We start from the raw sequence: 23,739 nt of genomic DNA on the forward strand, positions 1-23,739 counted from the left end.
AGTGTAAGGGTCTGTAATTCTAACATGCCCCTCGGGAGAGAAGGGAAGGACCTATGCACATGCACACCTATGCACATGTGCAGGTGCTCTCACTCTTTCTCCCTTACACATACACAACACACAATACACTTGCATACCCATACACATGCAGACACACACACATGCACATATGTACACATGACACACACACACACACACACACACACAATTAACAGAAACAATACTTCACTCCTGCATGATTCTTCAGAACCATATTCTCTACAAGGCAGTCTACAGGCCTTACTGAACATGTACTCCAACACAATCTATCTCATTATCAAGAGACAATAAAGATGTCTGTAGAAATGCATGATGGGAACAGCTTTATCCACAATAAGAAATTAGGATGACTGGATTAAGTTTAAACACTTTAATCAACTATAACAAATCAATTATCATATATAAAAATTCTGATTCATGCATCAGATTACATAAATTATACAACTGTCACATTATACAATGTTTATATACTTTTGTACCTGCAAAATGTGTATGAGTTACTAAGCATTTACTTAAGAACGTAGGGGTAGTACTTTTCAATTATAAATAATGCTTATATCATTCAAACACTTGCTAAGAACATACATTTCTAAATCTGCAGCATTTTTTTCGTACCTCACAATACAAACAATCTAGAAGCTTCAGAAATTAAAAGGCCCAAATACCATTAGGTAACAGACTTCAATTCCATTGTAAGTGGTTGATATTTTTTGACGGAGAAGAGTAAATGATATAAAACGTCAACTTTAGTTTAATGCTTGAAGAGCTTCTACACATCTTATTAAATACATCAGGAAGCTCTTCATATGCAGATTAATTAGTAAAGGTGCTACCTATTGCATATTAAATACCTCCAAGGACAGCATCTGGATTATTAAAGTTATAAATCTGTGAAAATGGGGGCTTTCGGTATGTGCTGGCAGACCCTCTCCAATAGCACCACGAGCTTGCAGTGCAGTCCTTCCCTCTGAGAAGAGATCACATGACTGGGCATGCTCGCACTTCACCCACGCACACCAGTGACACCTTACAGGATAGCACAGACAGCAAGGAGTCTCAGCTTGCTTTTCTAATCCAGGGTAAGCTGCTTTCACATTTTAGGGGAAAACAAAAGCTTAGTGTAACAGTTACTATAGATAGTGATAGCAGGTCTTTCTTTTTTATTTCTCATTTTAAAAGGTTCTCCTTGTTAATAATAAGCACTCACATGGGGGTGGGAAGCAGGATGCAGGAAGAGTGAGGAGATGGGAAAGGGGGACATGAAGAAGCAAGTCTGTCACTAATGAGCTTATTTACTTAGGTTTCCACTCGTGAAACCCTTTTAAATACAAGGTAACATTTTCACAGCTGGAAAACTACAACTAGAACTTGATTTACTGCCAAAAGCAATACATGTAGTTATGTATAATCTATGAATAACACTACATTCATTGAAGAAGGGCAAAACTGGGGTCAATGCAGAACAGAGCAGCAAAAGGCAATGCTTCCAACATTTACCATGAATGGGTAAGTGTAAATGGTATCTTATATACAACTCTAAGCAATGACCTTGGTGTTTAAGGAATGATACTTGAAGTCCCAGTGGTAGGGCGGTGTGGCAATACTGTCAAGCTGAGTTTAGAACTGAGAAGAGATTGCTTGTAAAATACTGTTGTTGTTTTAAGAAATAGTTTAATTATGTAACAAAAGTGTGTCAAATTAAATCAGGCTTGATTCTGTGATTTTTAAAAGTCTTGTTGGTAGAAGTGTTTTTCCGTATGTATTTTTAGGCTAAAATCAGAAGTAAAATGTTCTTAAAAATCTATTGTGCATGCACTATTTACTGAAATACACATTTTTATTTCCACCTCTAAGTTAATACAAAAATAAATCACCACAATACTTTGTGTTCCATTTGGAAGATAAAGCAAGTGTCTTTCCGGTCTTCTTTCTACAGTGCCCAGCTCACACTTGTGCTTAGACAATGCCACATGCTATGTTCACTTTGGAACTTGTTTTACTTGTAAGTTTGTTAAGTTGACTAATGATAACATTAAGTTCACGAGTAAAATTCCTACCACTAGAACACAACATTTTCCAGAGTGTAAATGCAGATTTTTCATTTGTCTCAGACATTTGTTTTTATTTAGCAACAACAATTGTGCCTCAGATAAATCTCACTTCCTACCAGACTGTCTCTGGACAATGTTTCACTTCAGATTCTGAGATGCAAATACCTATTCAGTCTGGCCAGTCAGTAAGGACTGTTGAATCCATGTACACAGATTCTAATGGAGGCAAAACTGTGCCTTATAAAAAGGAACAGCAGCATTGGAACCATGCTTTTAGATGAGATTTTTGGGAAACTTACTCCGAGGACAAAAGTGACAGACAGCTCAGGTCTCTACTAGACCGAGACTCTAAAAAGGATACACTTGGCTAACACATGTTATTGTACCTGCAGACAGCTGTCATAATACTGAATACATAGATTTGGGTTCTTTAAAAAGTTGCAGAGTCCCAGCAATGCCATGATCAAAATATGCTAAGGATTTGATGACATCTAATAAATGTTTATTTTAAATGGCACCATTTAAAAAAATATTTACCAAGATCTCACATGGGAAAATCACCTTAGACTTTGAAGTTTATTATAGAATCACTTCAATTATTAGTTAAATGGAGGAAAATTTGATTGTAAAAATTCATTTTTTCCTCCTCTATTTTAATTTTAGAAAAGTACTGAAGTTTGTATTTGGGGAAAAATTCACTTCAAAACCCATGTTTTCTAGAAAACCACAAAAATTCAGAAAATATAGATAACAAGGGATTTTGTGACTAATAACTATGAAAACCAGGAAAACTATAATCTCTGCTTTCATCTGACTTTCAGTGAAGTCTTACTAGAGATAATAACCAGGAAAGTGCACCTCACTACAGGGCTACGGAACGCACCCAGCCCCAGCCTCTGTGCAGCCAGTCCTCAATCCTCAATTCAGAAAGACCCATCTATTTCATAGTGTTTAGATCAGAAATACCAGCAGAAGATTTACAATATTCTTATCTCATCACTTTTCACTTTAAATTTTAGAATAATTTTATACAAATACGGAAAATTAATCCACAGAAAACTACCATTCTAGGGAGGCAGGCTATACACAAAGAGCCTATAGTATGTGACATCAATCCTCAAGGGTGGACGTGGGTTGCCTCATGCTGTATGTTGGTAGAGACCTGCTCTCAACACCTACTGTTGCGATGAGTCTTTGGTTCAGGGCTCAAAGGCAACCATCTGTTCTATTAATGATGAAATTGAAACCAAGCCCAACCTTCATTCCTAGAACTTGCTGTTGCCTTGGGTTATCAAGGCAACAGACAATCACTCCCATCCCCCAGCTCGTTTTCAGATATAACTTTGCACTGTTGTCTTTGCTCATGATACACAGCAGAACTACCCTATCTCCTGCTTACACTTCCCATAAACTCAAACACCAGGAGAACACTGGCTGAAGAAACCCATGCTTCTGTGAAAAGAATAAAGAACTCTCTGAATTTTGTCATTCCTTGAAAAGAGACTTGAGATTATCACTTTTTAGGATAGTGGTTAGAGATAAAGTTAGAAGCTGGAGCTGGTTGTAGTGAATCCCTTTAAAATCAGGGTTCAGAGAACAGGAGTGGGTTGAAATAGCTTCTCCACAGAGGTGGGGTGGCCCTGGTGACAAGTGGTCCTGCGTATATACTACAAAAGCACATTTTAAACTATGAGATTGATATCCTAACTTTAGAGGCAACCATTTGTTTTTAAATGTCTTAAAAACACACGTGTATATGAGGTATATGCATGTTCTTTATATACAGAAACACATGAACATACATAGTTATGTATGAGGAACTTTTTTTCAGTAGTGTTTACAATGAGCAGTGTTCCTGACACTGAGTGTGTCTTTTATAATGAGCAGTGTTCCTGACACTGTGTCTACAGACTGACTTCTGAGAATCCAACAACAGTATCAATTCTGCTTTATGGAATCTATTCCTGAGGAATAACTCATGGGCTGCTGAAGATAGTTCCAGGCCTATGGCAGACAGGAGTCCAGCACCAGCACCCAAGTGATGCCAGAGAACTGCTCAGTTATCAAGGCATGGCTCATTTTCGGTTTAAGAGTTTAGAGTATTTTATCCATTCCAAAGTGGGTAAAATTACTCTTGATAATAAGCTGTGAGTATGAACAGGGCTGACAATTGTTCCTTATGACAGAGGGGAGGAGGTGAAGCCTGACTGGACAGTCTTTTCCAGTAACACATCCTCTTCCCCCCGCCCCTCTCTCTGTGTCTCTCTGTGTCTCTCTCTCTCTGTCTCTCTCTGTCTCTCTCTCTCTCTTACTCTTCTCAGTTATAAGCAGTCCTCTTGACTCTCCACTAGCTATTGGTGAACTTGCCAGCTTTCCTGGATGGCTCATAGGGCACTCGCAGGATGCTGGGTGTCTCTTCCATCACCCTGACAAGGAGGTTGTCAATGTAGTCCTCTAGCTCCCGGATGTGAGTGTCCTTCCTCCGAAGGAGTTCTTTGTGCTTCACCAGCTCCTGCAGCACCTCTTCGTAGGTCAGACTCCGGTACCCAGCCGTGGCATCGAAAGGATTGTTGTCCTGGAATGAGATGCAGACTTGCTTTAGCCGGCAGGACACAGACACATACATTAAGAGCTACTCAGATTTTCATCTTCTGGTTTTGCTGAAGCTGATAAAGTTTCTCTCCAGCTGTGGCTAGAGTCAGGGTGACAGTTCCTGGATGCTGCTCCATCCCCAACAGGAAGGAGGGCAGACAGATCAAATGTCTGATTCAAACTCTGTACCTGAAACTCCTTCTTATACTGGCAAAACTTCCTAGAGCCAGAGACTGTCTGCAGCAGTGAAAACTTAACCACAGCATGAGTACTGAGGGTATGGCTCAGTGGCAGAGCACTTGCTTAGCATGCAGAAGGCCCTGGGTTCCATCCCCAGCTTACTAGAAGGGGCTGGATAGAATATGCTCTATAGTTTCAAACCACAAATTAGTCAATATAATGAAAATAGATTAAAACTAAACACATGTAGGAATCTAGTCAAAGGACTGCCAAGAAGCTATAGAAAACTGCACATATGGACACAGTCCTCACAGAACTGTTTCCTCTAAATGTGGACTCACACTTCCATCTGGGCATTTATTGATGGTGGCTGTGAGAAACAGAAATGCCAGGCTAATTCTCTAACTTTTTTGGAACTAAACCAACTAGCACCATTCACAGGTATGGTTTCTGCATTGGCTGACCAGCATGGTGAGCTGAGTCTTCCTGAGTAATGGATGTTGTTTTCACTTCCCATACATAACACCCATTTGTTTGATGTTGTTTCCCTTTCTGCCCTGTTATTAAGAGGCTCAGAGCTCAGCTGCAGCCACATTAATACTTATGGTCAAGACAGCTACATGTCCTCTCATCTGACTTATTTACCTACCTAATGATATTCAGGTAGTTTAAAAAGTCAAACAAAAGCATAAACGCAACCAAAGGAGGGTCTTGCTTCAACCTGTTTTATTCTAACAGTGTTGTGACAGCAAAATCTAAAGAAAGTACTTTGTGACAATGAAGATGGGCCCTTTCATATTTCCCTAGATTTCAATGCCCTGGGATTTAGATTTCCAGTGTGTAAATGTCTAGATACAAAAGAGCACATTTTATGTCTGTAAAACATAGTTCCATTCCTAAATCCAACAATTTAGGATGATTTGCATCACTCCCATTTCCATTTTGCTTTAAGAAAAATTAACTAAAATATTAAGGAACCTGGTTCATCTGTCCAGCAGAGGATTTGTGAAGCCAGAGGACTGCAGAAAGATTCTTGATCCCATAGAAATTATATGTCTCTCTCATCAGCAGCAGCTACTTTCACTGGGCTCTATGTCTAGCCCTTCACTATATGCTCCTACTGCCAGATCCCAGGGCAGAAACTAGAGGGAAACAGTCCCTCCAATGTCCCTTCTTCCTAGATGTACAAACTTTAGGCTAAAAACTCTCCCATACCCCAGGCTTCAGAGTTTGGATAGTAACAGCTTCCAAAAGATTTTACAATCTCCAGGAAGAAATTGGCAGTGGGGTAAGCGTGGATAATTAGCAAACCAGGGCTCATGGTCCAGTGGCCTGTTACAGGCCAGGGAAGCATGACCAGAAAACAAGTCTGAGAGAGGAGGCTCCGTGACTCCTACTGCACCATCAAGCATAGGCAGGGTCATCTTTGAGGATTTGTAGCCTTGTCCTAAGGAAAATAAACCACTGAAGGTTTCTAAGCAGAAGCTAATCACTTCTTAGCTTTTCTGTTACAATCAACTGTAACCAGAAGTATCTTTGAGGCACTGTTTTAGGAAACTAACCTGGCAACTAGGGATAATATCATTTGGGAGAGCAGAGGTTACTGAAATATTGAAAATATCAGTTTGGATGCTTTAAAAACCTTAATAGCCTCAATAATAATATGCAAATTTTTAAACATTTAATAAATGTTAATTTAAAATGGCACCATTAAAAAAATGCTTCCTAAGGCCTCAAACAAGAAAATCAAATCCTTTACTTTAGATTTTGAAGTTTATTATAAGCTTATTTTAACTGAATAAACACAATATTTAAGAAAGCAAATTTAAATTCTGTGAGATATACTTTAAACAACTCAGTTTTTCAATTAGCAAAGAAGAAAAGTTGAAAATTTCTGAATTAAATTACTTATGCCCCAACATTTCAAATGTTGCTCTTAACCCCATGTAGACAATTTTAGAGCTAAGTGCTAGCTAGCTTCTACTTTCCCTCTTGGGTGAGTTAAGCCTATAAAATAATGCATTGGTCACTGGTTGCTTAGAGTTATATTATAAATTAATTATATTTTCATAAAATATGTAGTGTTTCATGCATTTTTCTATAGTAAAGACAAGATAAACTATAGAGTTTTTAATTTGTCAGAAATAAGCTAACCTTTGTACTTTAGCACAAGTAATACTGTATGAAATGAGGCAGGAATCAGGCTGAGTGCCGCATCCCTCATCTGATGAAACAAGTCCTTCCACCCTTTCAATCCTGTTATCTATTGAGTGATTTGTTTTTTCTGAACTGCAATTTTAAAAATAATAAAGTCCAACTAATGTGATTTCACTTTTCTAACAAAATATTTACTGGAAAAATCTAAGAATCATGGGGGTCATGATATTTAACTAAATGGGCTATGTTACTTACAGCTTGTCTGCTTTTGTTTTTTTTTTTATGAACTTAACACAATAGGATCTGTTCAGACTCTCTAATTTTAATTAAATTATATGCAAATGCAATGATTTTTCAAATTTCAAATTATAAGATGGCACACATTTAAAATCACTTACATGGTTAATACTGTATCAGTTACACTGGTTAATGTAGCTAATATTTTAACATTTATCTTAAAACAATGAAGATAAATAACAGGTCCAAAAAATTCCATTATGACATAAGCAGTCTAAATGCCCTGATAGGAATCATCTTAGTCTTGTAAGATTACCTAGTATTTTTGAATATTGTTCAATGCTTTATATCCACAATGAACAATATACGACATATTATTTACCATTCTCACACCAGCTTCCTTCCTAGAAATACATTTCTATTCTTATTAAAGTTCTGTCTTCTTTATAGGTGGAAATTTTACCCAAAATTCACCATTAGATTTCTGAATAGGAAAACATCTTAAAGACACATATACCATAAACTATATACTGGGAAAAAAATAAAAATAGTTAATACAGCTCAGATTTGGCTCCAGATTTTACTTAATTTTTGAGAATCAAACAGATTTTCTAATTTTAGGTATATAATTCTCAAACCAACATATTGCTATACTCATACACACATTTATAACATCAAAGGAAATAATAAAATTAATACTAACTAATATAAATGATGTTAAAATGTTTTCTGGTTATAAAAAATTAGTTTGTTTAAAGAGAGAAAGTCTCAAGAAAATACAAAAATTGTTTTTCAAAAGGTATATTTACTAATATTCACAGAAAACTGAAAACGCCAACCTCAGAACAGAGAGCAAATAAATACAGCCCACAATGGGGCAGACATCAATTCAATATTTTGTCCCTATGCTTTATAGACAGCACACATTTTAAAGATGTTTTCCTGTTTTGAAATGTAATATAAAATTTTCCTGTTTCTTTTCTTTCACAACTAATCCTTCTTTTCTTCTTCACATCTGCTAAAAGTAAAGTCCCTAATACAGACAAAAAGATGGAGGAAAGCTGGGTAAGAGGGGACCAGTCCTCTAGGAAGTTTTAAACCAGAATTTTAAATAATAAGACTCATGTGGAAGATTCTCAGATGTATTAGCTATTTTTACCTTATACACAATCTAGCTTTTTAAACTAGGAAATACACACACACACACACACACACACATACACACACACATACACACACACATATACATACATACATACATACACACACACACACATATTTATTACAATATTTAAATTCAGACAAAAGCAAATTATCAAGACTCAAAATAACTTTAGATTTAAAGAAAGGTTGCCCTGGTAACCAAATATTGGTGGGGTCCTAACTGACATCCAAGGCAACTGGAGGAGAGAGGGAGGAGATGAAGGCTGGCGTTCTCAGATCATCTCATTATGGAGTAATGAGGACTCTGCTCTGGGAACATCATCTCAGCTACTTTCACATCCTTTGTCTTCCTCTCTTCATCTCCCTTTCAGTTCTTAATTAGGCCTTAAAGAGCTCACACTGCCCTTTCAACTGGCTACTGCTCCTGCCTAAACACCGCGCCTCCAAAGACAGGTGTTGGCACCAGCATAGCCGACATACAAACCTAATTACACAATACTCCCTCCAGAAGGAGAGAAAAAACTTGCTGGATGTCTATTACTGGAGAACTTCATGTAAATTACTTCAAACATCTTGTAATCTTCAACATAAAAATTGTTCAAATAACTTCTTCTGAAAACTTGTCTGTAAGGACTCTTTCTCCTCTTAATTGTATCTTGCAGTACATTAGCAACACCTAGTAATCTTTTAACTGTCATTTAGAATAGTTAGATTCCAGAGAAAAACAATCACACATCAAGGATTCTGTTATCACCTTTAAATCCTTGAACTAAAACAATTTTCACATTTTATTTCTTTAAAGATTTCTAAGGATGTTTTAACACTGATAAATTATAAGATTTGGAAAAGTACATCCACAAGCACATGGAAATTGTAATTAAGGTTACCTAATAAACAATAGCTACATATTAAATCAATTTTTGATGTTGCATTTTGTTTGAGATTAAGTAACAGCTGGTAGAATTCATTTCACTATCTGATCAAACGCTGACTTCATATAGTCTGACATTGCTTTGAGACTTCCACATTATAAAGACAAATACTTACAAAACATCAAAACTTAGAAATCATTTACATAGAACAGCAAAAGCATTATCTAAAGTCCTGTGGATCTACAGTGTCTTCTACAATTCTTTAGACAGACAACTGCCCTTAAAATGGTTTATAAGATAGACTATAACTCCACCTTGACTTCTTTTAGACAGACATATACTAGAAATTGTGATATGCAATTGCTAGAAAAGATTTAAATACATCTAGATCACACATATTAAGGGCAGACAGTTGAAACAGCAGCCGCTGGCCTCTTTCTGTTACTCAGTGAGAATGTAGTTTTCCCCCCAAGAACATCTGCCTGTATTTTTATAAAATGATTTGTTCTCCAGGTCAACAAATTTAAGAGGACTCAGATGTAACTGAATACTCCAATACAATCCTGAAATTTCAGATAACAATGAAACAAAGTTAAGCTATCTCAAAAATTCTTGCAAATTACACACATCCATTTTGCTAGCTAACTGCTGCCAATCCTGGGAAAGATCTGGTTTTGGTCTCACTTGGAAGAAGGTATCCTGAAGCTTTTGTCTTCCCAAAGCCTTTCCTGACAAACTCAGGTCTCTTAGCACACTGCTTTCCTACTGAATATTAGCAAGCAGACTTGTTCTTTATTCAATCCCTGTCCCAACAACAAATGTTAGCTACTTTCACAACTATAATGTTGACTCCATCATACAGCTTTCACACTGAGGACATAAGTTATAAACAAACATGTATATCCTAGATAGACATTCAGTCATAACTACATTGGCTTGGACTGTCTCTGAGCACATACAGAAGCCACATTCATTGTGTAGTAGAGGTAAAGTCTCAATTCTTGTTTCTCCCCAAACTACCACACTGACCAATGTTGTTTCTGCCACTCAGGTGTTTAGGGAGATGGAGGCATAAGGGGAATATGCTAGCGAGAAGCCAGGCTTGCTCTCTGGTGATCTTGTAACCCCTTGATAACTTACCGGGATTTTCCTGAGGTCTTCACTGCTTGTTGGGTTCATATGAAAACTAAGTAATAAAGCATAAAATAAAGGTTAAAGGTAGCACAGTCTATATGGTAAGAAACAGAAAAATAGAAACATGTTAAGCCACACTGCAACATCTCTGTCTAAAGTCCTAACTTAGGTAAGTGAAATTCAATTCAAGAAATAGAAGCAAAACCGTATTTACTCATTTGCAGGTTTAAGGCCTGAAAGAAAATCTTCCAGTACGCAGAATCAAGGAACCATAAATCTTAAACACACAGTTTCTAAATATCTTTAAGCATTGTGACTTTCCAGTGAGATACCTCATTAAAGTAGTTCTTATAATATAATCATATATTTACATACCCCATCCCTTTTGATATATTACAGTTGGAAAGCTAAGAAAATTTTTATGTTTGGAAAGGTTATAGAGTAAGAGAAATCAGGCACCCTTTGTTTAAGTGTATTGGAAAAATTAACTTTCAAACCTTACCCTGTCAATGAGAATGAGTCCAGAGTAGCAGAAATAATTTCTGTCATTAATGTGATTTCTAAGTAGCTAGCTTTCAAAATTTAGTCAGAACAGACCAAAACAAAAGAAATTCTGTCCATTTGGAGACATCCCAGCAGAGTGCCACAGCCACTTTCTCCTTTGAAACATGCCCATTAGGAAGGAGACTACAGCCATCCAAAGAGGCTCAACTTCAAAGCCATCTGATGAGTAAATGTTTCATCACTGTTCCACTGCAAATCGCACCCAGCATTTAAGGCACTTATTCTCAGAACAGATATGAATGAAGCAGACTAATGTCCTGGAAGTCTTTTTATTCCACATATAGACATTAAGAATAAGACTTAACTATCAGACATATTTTCCATTGTCTGCATACTACATAAAAAAAATAGACTCCTAAGTCTTAAGGAACTTACTTTTAAAATCTTGTCCACGTGATAGAAATTGTGGACACTGGAAATCTTTTCTGAAACACAGCCCTGGTTACAGGTACACATCAAATCCCACATTGCAAACCCTAAAAGGCACGATACATGTAGGACCACACATCGAGAGAATATGCTATGTAGCCAGGGCACACTCAGGTTTTCACAGCCAGATTACAAGCACTGGCTGTGAGCCTTTCCCAGGAGGAGAGCCTGTGGAAGCACTTTAATACTATAGTGGGGCTGGGTTACTAGGCAGACAAACATGAAACATGCACTGAGACCTGCAGTACAGCACTGATAGGCTTATGTAGCTGCCACATTTCCTGATCCCTGTATGTCATCTGCATGGTTTTCTGCAAGGTCCTATACTAGTGTCAGAGAACCAGCCATGATTCAAAACTCTGACAAGAGACAAAATAGTAAGAACAAAGTCCCAAAGGCCATCATTAGAGTTGCCTTGTACCTGAAGCCCTGCACCTGCCCTGCACCTGCCCTGCACTTGCAGCAGCCCTGTACCTGCCCTGCATCTGCAGCCCTGTACCTGCTTTGTACCCGCAGCCCTGTACCTGCAGCCCTGCACCTGCAGCCCTGCACCTGCAGCCCTACATCTGCAGCCCTGAACCCGTAGCCCTGTACCTGCAGCCCTGCACCTGCCCTGTACCTGCAGCCCTGTACCTGCAGCCCTGCACCTGCAGCCCTGTACCCGCAGCCCCGTACCTGCCCTGTACCTGCAGCCCTGTACCCGCAGCCCTGTACCTGCAGCCTTGTACCTGCAGCCCTGTACCTGCAGCCCTGCACCTGCCCTGTACCTGCAGCCCTGTACCTGCAGCCCTGCACCTGCAGCCCTGTACCTGCCCTGTACTCGCAGCCCTATACCTGCAGCCCTGTTCCTGCAGCCCTGTACCCGCAGCCCTGTACCTGCCCTGTACCTGCAGCCCTGTACCTGCAGCCTTGTACTTGCAGCCCTGTATCGCAGCCCTGCACCTGCCCTGTACCTGCAGCCCTGTACTTGCAGCCCTGCACCTGCAGCCCTGTACCTGCAAGCCCTGTACCCACAGCCCTGTACCTGCCCTGTACCTACCCTGTACCTGTAACCATGTACCTGCAGTCAGTGTTCTGTGGCAGCAATTGCTGATGGTTTCTATTTCTCCAGCTCTCAATCCAAGCCAGTGTAATGAAGGGGCCAGTGAGAGACAGTAGTGTCCCCTTGCTTCATGACCTCATGGCATGTTTTCTGATAAGCAACATACTCCACTACACCCATTTCTACTGGCAGACAGTCCCATGTGTAGCATGATTTACATGCAGCGGTGTCAGAACACCAAAGTGCTCAAGAGCAGAGAAGGAGTCAGGGGCCCTGCAGCTGGGGGAGATGAATTTACACTGTGCTCTACCCCTGTACCTGCTGCTTGGTGACCTTTAACAAGTCACTTTGACTACATCTTGGTTCCTTCATCTGCAAAACCATAATGTCAAAAGCATTTCCCAAACAGGACTGCTGTGGAGAGAGAGAATGGATGGAGTAACACAGAAAACAAAGAGTGGGAAGAACCTACCCCAAGCACAATCTCAGGTCATTTAAGTATGTAATCTGCATTCTTTTAAACTCTTTTTCAAAAATAACTTATTTTCATGATAATTAAGAGGATCATGTGGTACCAAATTCTATCCTCCGTATCTTCATTTAAATGTACGGTAACATTATAACATTAATTATAAATTCTTCCATTGCTGACTGGTGGAATTTGGCTCTGAGATCTGTCCTAACTGAGACTCCAGCCCTGTGCCTGTTTCCTCTTGACAAATCTTTGTGAGTGTTGACTGTAATGCTGGAACCCCAGCATACGCACTCTGGATTAACTGGCCAACCTCATTTCATTATGGGATAAAGCCTCGTTCACAGAATGGAGAGGTGGGTTATCCCAAAATTCTCAGAGCAAGTGTGTGAAAGTTATGCTCTCTCAGAATTCACTGAAGGAGGCCTTTTTCCTGGGAAAAGTAGGATTTGAGATTCTATGAAAGACAGAGAGGCTTGGCTGTCTAGAGGAGAGCTCTGTGGACACTGGGGAGAGTAATGAGTGCCTGGCAGTGGTGTCAGTACAGGACTTTGGAGCACAGCATGCAGGCTAAGATGCCCTGAAGGCTTCTATGGACAAAACTCAAGGACCTCAGACCTTATCCACAGGGCAACAAGCATGTTAACCAAACCATGTTGGTCTCCTCTCAACAAGCTATCAACATTCCACATTTGGGGTTCTGATCTATTCTGTTCATCCCCAGGAATAAAATATCATGACTGCATCCACTCAGCAGCCTGAGAAATTACTGAACTGAGAAATAACTGAAGCATGGGTGTTACATTATCAGAAAGATTTTTAGGGAGCACATTTAGGTCAAAGATTTTTTTTTTTTTTATCAAAATCACAAAGTACTATGCAATGTGGAGTAATTTTTGTTTGGGAAGATAAAATAAAACTCAAGGACCTGAGAAAGAGTTAACAATTCTTCAGATTCTTTACACTGTCAGCTGGGCAGAGTAGGGCACTCAGGCAGCAGCCCAGCCCCTTCCCTCTCTGTACCTGAGCATGCGCATTCGCATTCCTGTGAGCTTGCCTGTGAGCTCAGGTCCCTACTCTGCACCATGTGCTAAGTGAGGCTGCCACACTGGTATTGTCTGAGAGCCAAAGGCTGAACCCTCCTTTATGGTCTGCTTTGTGTACATACACTGACGTGTCAAACACATGACCAACTCAGTCATTCATGCAGCCTTTTTTTCATCTGTCCTTACACGGGGGAAAAAAAGAGTTAACTGAACTGGATTCAATTAGTGTGGTGCAAAATAAAATGTCTCTATTTACTGAAGTGTGGCACCAATTTGTGATATCTCTTTCTTTGGACTGGTGTCCTCATGTCAGACAAGATACTGAATAATACAATTTGACTGCTCAACTGAGCTGCTGACAAGTGAGGGGCTGGTGTTTTCAACCAGGTAGAAAATAAACCTGGATATGCTCATGGTGAAGACAAAGTCTTTACAACTAAATTCAAGAATTTATGTTTAATTTTTAAAAAAGACCTGAGGAAGTTTGATAGAGCCACAGGATCATAAAGTAATTTTTAAACAGATAAGTATCTTAATTTATGTGCTTAAACATATTTTAAACAGATAAAATATCTTAATCTTATCATAGTCAAGTTTTCAGATAAAATCATTAGCATTTTTTATTTGCAAATTCATTTAAAAAATTCAGAAAAAATGTTTGTAAGTAAACTTGAAATATAAACTATTGTGCATTTTAAGTATTATTTTTCTAGAAATCATAAACTTCCCTATATCATTTATTAATTTATCTTAAAGTTTGAGCATCAAATAAAATAATTGAGTAGAAACTGAAACCTGTGTTACACTAGTCTGCCTATAGGTACTAAAACAAGCCTGTCTCTATGAAGTGATGAGCCCAGTTGCTACAGTGATAACTTGGGCTTCCAGCTGTGCTCAAAACGTTTTCCTTTTTTAAGCAAGCACATTCTTTGGAGCAGGAAGCTCTAAGATAGGGGAAGACCTATTCAGAATGTTAAGCTTAAAATACTTGTCAAGACAACAGCACACCTGAGAACAAAGGTCTATTACAACCAGAGAAACTATTCAACCTCCAGGCTTCTCCAAGCAGGAGGCTACCACCACAAGGGCTGGTATTTCTAAGCCATTCAAAGTCAAGTATTTACCTCCTACTTCTCTTTCCAAACACCATCACTGCTCAAATGATAAAGTCACTTTGGCCTACAGCTTGATGCGTTTTCCTTTAATATATGAATCCAAATAATTGACAAAGTCCAGAGATGTGCCACCTGGCAGGGAGAGGGGGCAGTTTCCTCAAACACTGGCCAATAACTCACTATGTGAAGGAAGCAAGCGTAACTCTAAACCATCATAGAACTTCTGACAGCAATTACTTTCCAAGGTCAGCATCCTATTGATCTTGTCCTTTAAGTGAATGGAGAAGGCTCTAGGGACCCGAGCTTCCCTCCGTGGCAAGGGCAGGTGGGAGGGGCTCTACAAGAGGCTGTTATGCATCATTAAATCTGTAACACAGCAGAGTAAAAGAGAAACTCTCCCTCTGCAGCCCTGGACTGGTATATCCTACAGAGTGAAATAAAAGACACTAGCCCTCATGCAGAAGGAACTTACCCATCTCCACTCTAATCCTGACACCCCATCACTATTTCTTTGATGACAAACTCCTTTTACCAGGGCAACTGCCTTACTTTTCCAACCTTTCCTTCCATTTCACCAAGGGTTAATCTTACTTTTTGAGGCTGTTTTCTGTACAGCATGCCAGCCTAATTCCTGTATCCCCAGTGCCCCTTTCATTGCTGTCTTCCTCTTTTTTTTTCCTTGTATAGGAATGCAGCTATTTCCTAAGACAGTGGCCAGACCTTTCTCTACTTCACTTCGATGGCTTCACTTCTCTTGATACTTCAGCTGTCACCACATCATGGCTAAATAACTGAAATCATTTCTCTCCAACCACAACTTCTTTACCTTCAAGAATACTGGGCTTACGAGATGTCAGATCAAGAATCCTACCTGGACTTCAAGGTGAACACACCCAAACTCATCACCTTTATCTTTTCCACCAACCATCTTCTGGGAACCCCTGTGAAGCAGCAGTCTTTAGCAGGCATGTCCAGTACATCCATCCTCCTTGGGACTAAGCCCAGACCTCTTATCTCCTTGCTGCTCCCATGTGTGCTCCTTTCTGATCACAGGACCACAATCGCATCTCTATTCATTCACTCCATTATTCAATCTACCCAAGGTTCTGTTGGCCATGGCAGTATCTCAGGTGCAAGTCTAACATCATGATTTATCTGGAAATTCTGCTTGAATAATGACAAATTCTTTAGATAACTTTTCAATCCTACCACATTTTGCACAGCTATTTTCCCATCCAGGTGGTCCACCATTCAGTGCCAAAGTATAAGTCACTTAACTGTTCATTTCACATTTTTAACTTTCAAAGAATTAACATTATAAGAACATTAAAAGAAATGAGCATGATAATGTTTTTTTACAGCAAACTGTGGCTCAACAGCTATTTTCTCTGTATCTAGTCTCAGTCCAGAGCTTCCCATGCCTCTTTGCTGGAAGCCATTTGAAGAAATATTATCTCATTAACCTTTCCAGCCTTACCTGTCACAGTGTCTACAGCATGGCAGTACCATTAAACATCAATGCTGAATGACTTACTACTTAGTGCTTGATAAAATTTCTAAGAGTCAAGATGGTTGACTGAATGCCTACCAACAAGACAACAAGTCTCCAGGGAACAGAGAAAACCCTTTCCTAAATTGCAAACGGTACTTACATTCATATCTAGTAGAATGTTTTCAGTTTCTTTTAAGATAGAAAGAGATATTCCAGCATATACAGCTATGTCCTGGTTGTTTTTTTGTCAATTTGATACAAGCTAGAGTCTTCTGAGAAAAGGGAACTTCAAATGAGAAAAAGCTTCTATCAGAGTGGTCTATAGGCAAGCCTATGGGGCATCTTCTTCATAAATGATTGTTTTGGGAGGGTGGGAGGACTCCAGACCCACTGTAGATAGTACTGGCTATGAGCAGATGGTTCTGGAGTATACAAGAAAGCAGGCTGAGCAAACCACAGGGAGTAAGTCAGTAAACAGTATCCTTCATGGCGTCTGCATCAGTTCCTGCCTCCAGGTTCCTGCTTTGAGTTCCTGCCCAGCCTTCCCTTCATGAGGGACTATAAGCTGTAAGCCAAAATAAATACACACTTTCCTCCTGAAATTTTTTTTGGCTATAGTCTCTACCACAGCAATAAAGAAGCAAACTAAGACAAACTGCCCATAAGAATCGAAATAAGTTTCAAACTAATGGACTTCTAAATAAATTAACCCAAGGTTGGCTTATGAGCACACAACCTGCCATCACTTTAGCTATCTGACTATAATACAAATTAATTAAAGAACCCTCTGGTAAATCCGAAAAACAGTTACTCCTGTGCTTCTTATTTCATGTTCCAGAGGTTACACACTAAAAGAGTTCTAAAAATTGTTAATAATCCTCTTCCCAAAGCACAACAAAAAAATTTAATTGGCGTAGCCAAAGAGATTTCTTTAGTAAATACAATTCAATTATAATTATGCTTGTTACACAGGCAAATAAAGTTGAGAAGGCAAGATGAAATAGCTTGCTTGTTTGCTTGCGTGCTTGCCTTTATTCTTTATTTCTTTTTAGGAAAAAAGCAACTAACAAAGGACTAAGTCAGATTAATGACAGAGCAGCCAGAGGTACTGCATGCTCTCCCCTGGGACTGGGCACACTAAACACCCCGGTGACAGAACACAACTAATGCAGAAGTGTCTGTGGGGATTAACAGCAATTTGATCATTAATATTCTCATGGGGTATCTTTTAGGAGATCTCAGAGGCAAGACAATTAAAAAACGTGGTCAGTGACAGCAAAGGTCATGGACAGTAAATTTAGACATGCAGTTTTTCTATAATGAATACTAGCCGCTGCCAGAGAAAGGACTAGAACACAAGGACTTATGGATGGATATCTACCAAGAAAGGCATGCTCTGAGACTTAATATTCAATCAAGTTTATTAACTAATTACTTTTTCCTGCTCAAGAAAAGTAACACAAATTATTTTAAAGACAGTCCAGCAACTCACTGATTTCCATATATAAGCCCTGTGGATGCCAAATCCCACTCCTTTAAAGCTAAGCCTCTCAAACAGTTTTCTCTTAAGTACCCTTAATACACGAGAAGAATAAATCCAGCAACATGCACACAACTTCCCTCACATGTCAAGATGAACTTGAAAATTCAGGCAGTTTACTCCATAATTCTATCATGCCTCTATTGATGTAAGAAGACTTCTGTCACTGGGGAAACTGTATTGCTTATCTTTGTACTCTGAGGAGGCCTTGGCCTATGACTGCTAGTGCCATGTATCCACAGTTAGTAGTGGCTGAGGGAGGGAAGGTAGTCCCTTTTGATTCAGAAGTAAAACAGGGAATTAGGAAGAAGTCATGAAAGCAAGGTACCACCAGTCCCCTCACTGAACTGGTATACTAGCACTATCTCCATCTGCCTATGAGATCACGGGCAGCTCAGCCTCTCTAACCTGTCTACCCCTCTGGATAGGTCTGAAGAGAGCCTGAACTCCTGAGGGGAAGAAAGAAGCATCCTACCACCCTCTGAACCATGTTAAAAAGGCCAGTGGGTTCCACACCACTCTTTGCCAAGACACAATTTGTGGCCATGGCTGAGACAAGGCCCATCTGATAGAAACTGTGGTAGCCCCTGGTTTCTAGGAAGGCTTCAAGTGTTCAAGAACAGCCTGCAAGGAGGGTGCTGGCCCACAAGCACTTAGGGCTCCAGTCATCCCTCAAAGCCTTCAAGAAAGAGTTGTTCACAGTAGTGAATTCTCAGAGCCCCTTTCTTGGTGACAAAAACCAGAGGCTCCTTTGCTAACTCTGCAGAAGCACAGCTGTGGAATCAATATGAAAGTTCTGCATGCTAAGTTCTCAGGCTGAAAAAAAACAACCCTAAGGCATGCACCGTGACCAAGTTTGCCTCAGCAGGGTTACAGAACTTCATGTCTGTCTAAAAAGAATATAGTTTCATAGGAAAATACACTCTTTGCCCCTACAGTCATGAACACTCTCGCTACAGAACTTACAGTATTATATTCTGCTTAGCTTTTTCCTCTGCTTTTATGTGTATTGGTATTTTGCCTACATGTATGTCTCTGTGAGGGTGTTAAAATCATACAGAACTAGATTATAGACAGTTGTGAGCTGCCATATGGTTGCTAGGAATTGAACCTGAGTCCCCTGGAAGAGCTGCTAGTGCTCTTAATCACTGAGCCAGTCTCTAGCCCCTGCTTGGCTTTTCCTAAATGTTTCTTCATTTAGAAAACAGTTAAAACACTGGTTCCTATGAATCTAAAAACAGCCACTATAACCAATGCTAACATCTAAGTTTCTTATGCGACAATAACTTTGATACTTTTGGGTTTCTGTAAGTTTTATATTGAAAAATTACTCTACATCACACAATGGTTTTTTGTTTTCCCAAAATCTAGTATTTCACTTGAAATGTGGCTTCACTGGTATCTTTGAGTTTCTCTGTCTCTTCCTACTCAGGCCCAAGTGGCAATTTCCTGAGTTTCCTAAATGGGATTTGAGGACTTCACTCCTGTCCTGAGGAATACTCTCTAGAGAATTAGGTGGTAAAATCAAACTATGACATAGCAAACCATCCCCATCCCACCTCTAACCTCTGATGGCTTTAGACACATTAGAGAATCTTTAATGAGCTTTCTCCTCATCAAAGCCCTTTCCCTACCCCTTTTTATACACTCATCCTTTGAGGCTGTTAAATCCCCCTTTCCACTATCCCTAAACTGACTAACTCTGCTCATTTAAAATTCTGCACTTTCTGTTGTTGATTTGACACAAGGTCTTGCTATGTAGCCCCAGTTGGCCTCAAACTCATGATCCTCCTGCTTCTGTCTCTCAAATGCTGGGATTTCACATGCACAGCACAACGCCTCATCTAATCTGAGTTTTTATTTCCAATAGCACTTCCCAACTGTACCATGAATTATTAGGACAACTCCACATTTTGAATCTACCTGCCTTACAGACAGACTCTCCCTTTTATGTAGCCTTTGTCACTTAGTAGCAATGAAGAGAGAACCATCATAACCAAGTGATGAACCAAGCAAGAATCACCATCAAGTGTGAAAAAAAATCACCTTCCTTTTGGAACTCTGCCCTATGGTACTGTCTTGTAGTCAAAAGAAGCAGGCCCATGGGGATGAAATTTTAGACTTTGCTGATTCCTGTAAAATGCCCATAAAAAAGCATATTTCACATTCAATTTCTCATTTGATATTTTTTCTGTTGAATGAGAAATGTTTATTAATTCTAAAAACACAACAATGGCAGAACATAAAACGTGTAATTTCTGTCACACTTGGAGATGGAGGGTCCTGAAACAGTGAGCAGTACCTCACACTTCAGATCTGAGTGATGGGGCACACTGGTGCTTGCCATGGATTTTCTAAGGCAGGAGCTCTTTCCAAAGGGACTCAGGAATGTTGCAAATTCTCAATGCACATCCTTTATCCTTATTATTATGACAGCTGGCGCTGCCTTCTTTAATAAACTCTAATATCTCTTTCCAGCAGGGAGTATAGTCTACTAGGAGTACCTCTATCTGATCTGGTTAGCACCACTGTTAAGTGTTCTGAGATCTGTGAGGTGAGATCATAGGCAGAGTGACCATTTCTGGGTTATAAGTCCAGCAGTGCCCTCAGCACTTTGTGTACCATGTTAATTTTGTGCAATCAGGTTAACCTATTTGACAGTGAAAGGCTAATGTGTAAGGCCCAACAGCTTTTTACTAAAGATGTAAACCCAAACCTGAATCTTAATTCTGAACTTGTACCTCTTCCATATTCCGTTTAATCTGTAGATTAAAAAAGAAGAAACAATATAGAAAATCACATTTGTATGTCTCTGATAAACACAATACATGACTGGCTAAACATCCTCTTCTTAGACCAAGCTCCCTGACAAAGTGCTCATTATGCCTAATGCTGAGCTGCTGCATGGCGCCTATTAAGTGGGTCACTGAAAGCCTACAGTAGCAGACATACTTTCTCAGAAACCTACCAGGCAGAGAATGACAGAAATGGAGTACAGCTGCCTAATTCTAGATAGAAAAAAATGGTGTGATCTCTCAGTTTTTAAAAAATAACTAATAATTTAATAGTATAAAATCACTATTTGGAAATTATTCTTTTGAAACCTATCAACTAACCCTTCCTCCATTTGCTTTACTTGTTTTGTTATTTTTGAGACAAGGTCTCATTTGATAGCAGGCTGACTTTGAACTCATCATATCTCTGTGCCTCAGCTTCTTGAGTGCTAGAATATCAGGTGTGTATCAGCACACATGGCTCTCTAACCACTTCCTAAATGATCTTTATTACTGTTTACTAAAACGGAGGCTTTATGGAACTCATTTCCAAACTTGTAAAGTCTATGTTCAAGGATAGAGTCATTTGCCTTGAGGAAACCTTTCCCCAGTTTTTAGCATACTAAATTTCTCCTTTCTCTACCTTTGCATGGCAAATTTCCTGTACTTCTATAGAGCATACACTATCCTGACTTGGTAACAGGTCATTTATTTCAAGTCCCATTCCATTGCTGGAGAACTAGGACCTTGGCACTGTGTGAATTATACCCTCAAACCTCCACTCCTAGCCTTAATGAAGCTTTACACATGTTTGAGAAACCATACAGAAAATCTGATGTAAACTTTTAAGAAGACCAAGCATGTTCAAGCAATGGCTATTTAAATGGTATTAGTTCCTTCATCAGAAAGATTTCCAAATGTAAAACAAGTATATAAAACACATTGAGATATTATTCAACATAAAATAAACACTTAGCAATTCAATAATAATTATATAATAACATCAATATAATTCATCACTAAACAGTAGGCTCAAGGACATTTATGTGAAATGTTCAGACCATAACTTTTCTAGAAATGGGTTAAATGAATATAGTAACAGTTTTTCTTTTTTGGTTTATTTTATATGCCACCATTGGGTATTTAGACAATCTGGCTACAGTAGTTACTACTGTAAATACATAATACATAAATACACTGCTGCAATTCAAAAGGTAAAGCTTTACCATCAGTAAAGTGAGAGCAGTGTCAAGTGAGGAGGTCAAACAGCCCAGCTGGTAATGTCCTAGGCACAAAACACCAGAGGCCTGGAAAGGAGGTCTGCACAAAAACAAATGAGGGCTTTAGGAATAAGAAGCAAGGTTATTCCCATAGTGACAGACTTACAGGAGCTTAATAAGGGCAAAATCTAGAAAAGCCAGAATAACATTTCTATATGTACAGTTATTATAATGATAAGATGAAAACACTTTAAATGCAAAAATCTTTAAAGTTACTGGAATTTGCATTCTATATTCAAAGAAGCCAGAGTATTGAAGGGTTGGAAAATAACAACTTGTAAGAACTGTTACTGTGTTCATACTAGCTAGCTAGATTGGACTAAAAACACATAGTCCCTATTCTTGAAAACAAAACCTTAAACAGACAAGGAAACACTATCTCATGGTTTTTAAAAACAAAAAACAAAACAAAACAAAAACCTAAAACTAAAACATCAAACCTCTCCATCAAGACTAACACACTAAATCTGATTCAGAAACCACAGATCTAAACATTGTTCTACAAAACAAAACAGTTTCAAAAAAATGTTGTATCTTGTCAAATTTAAGATACATCATGGTCCAGGGAGACAGTTCAAGTGGTAAAGTACTTGCCATGCAAGCATGAAGGCCTGAGGTCTAATCCGGAGCATACTCACAGAGGATGAAAGAGTCTCAGCATGTACCTGTGAGCCCAGCACTAGGGAGCAGAGACAGATCCCCAAGACTTGATGGCAAGCCAGGCTAGCCAAATTGGTGAGTTCTAGGTTCAGTGAAAGGTCTCAAAAATAAAAGTGAAGAGAGATTGAGGAAGATATCCAGTGTTGACCTTCAGCGCTTGTGCGCGCACATGCATGCACACACACACAAACATCACGACTTTGGCTTCTACAAGTATGCATACACATTTGGGGGACATCATTAGATTTGTTCCTTTTCTCCTTTTCCAGTCTTTGGCCACTGTCTCACTCAAAGGCTAGAGAACACACAGAAGTGTTTCTTAAAGGCACTCCCTTCTCCCCCACCCTCACCACCAAACAGCATCAAAGCAGCTCATGTTCACAGACTAACCAGTTATCCTAGATGTAACTAACTACTCATCCAGCCTCAGTCACCCCCTCCCCATCTTCCCCCACAGGTACTGCATATTAGCTTCAGACTATAGTGTGGGTTAGCCTCCTATCTCAGTACTGGGGTTACAGGCATAGGACAAAATATTCAGCCTTCTGATGCTTTAGCATCATACTAGGGAATGAATCCCAGCACTTCCCACAGACTAGTCAGACGTCCTACCATGGAGCTATACCCCAGCTGACTGGCTGTACTTACTCATACAGCAATTTTCCTTAAAGAATTCTTCCTCTTTAAGAGGAGCCAGTGCTCCTAACTAGTGAGCCATCTTTCCTATCCCTAACCATATTCATTTCAAAATTAAAGAAAAATCTTGGACATCCTACTGTAATATAAGCTATCAGAGACACATCATATCACAACAAACCTTAAAATGCTCTGGAAGCCCAAGCACATTCATCTTTGCAGCGAGACAGCAAGTCACACTGCAGTGGCAGCAGCAGTGGGAA

At 39.3% G+C, this 23,739-nt stretch overlaps 1 protein-coding gene across 4 annotated transcripts in view; it reads right to left on the bottom strand.

Moving 5' to 3' along the window:
- Window positions 1-394: 394 nt before the first annotated feature.
- Rab11fip2 (RAB11 family interacting protein 2) overlaps window positions 395-23,739 on the bottom strand; it is a 39,757-nt gene continuing 16,412 nt past the window's right edge. For 2 of the 4 annotated variants that reach the window (XM_028775988.1, XM_028776004.1), the window contains exons 4-5: window positions 10,433-10,478; window positions 395-4,665 (exon numbers count right to left, since the gene is read on the bottom strand). In XM_028775988.1, coding sequence (XP_028631821.1) covers window positions 4,438-4,665; window positions 10,433-10,478 — 274 coding nt within the window. In that variant the 3' untranslated portion in view covers window positions 395-4,437. Of the gene's footprint in view, window positions 4,666-10,432; window positions 10,479-20,842; window positions 20,889-22,126; window positions 22,221-23,739 lie in introns of those variants that run through there. The other 2 variants (XM_028776007.1, XM_028775997.1) reach the window with 2 other exon arrangements.

This window comes from Grammomys surdaster, unplaced genomic scaffold (assembly GCF_004785775.1).
Source record: "Grammomys surdaster isolate TR1022 unplaced genomic scaffold, NIH_TR_1.0 66, whole genome shotgun sequence".
Taxonomy (NCBI): domain Eukaryota; kingdom Metazoa; phylum Chordata; class Mammalia; order Rodentia; family Muridae; genus Grammomys; species Grammomys surdaster.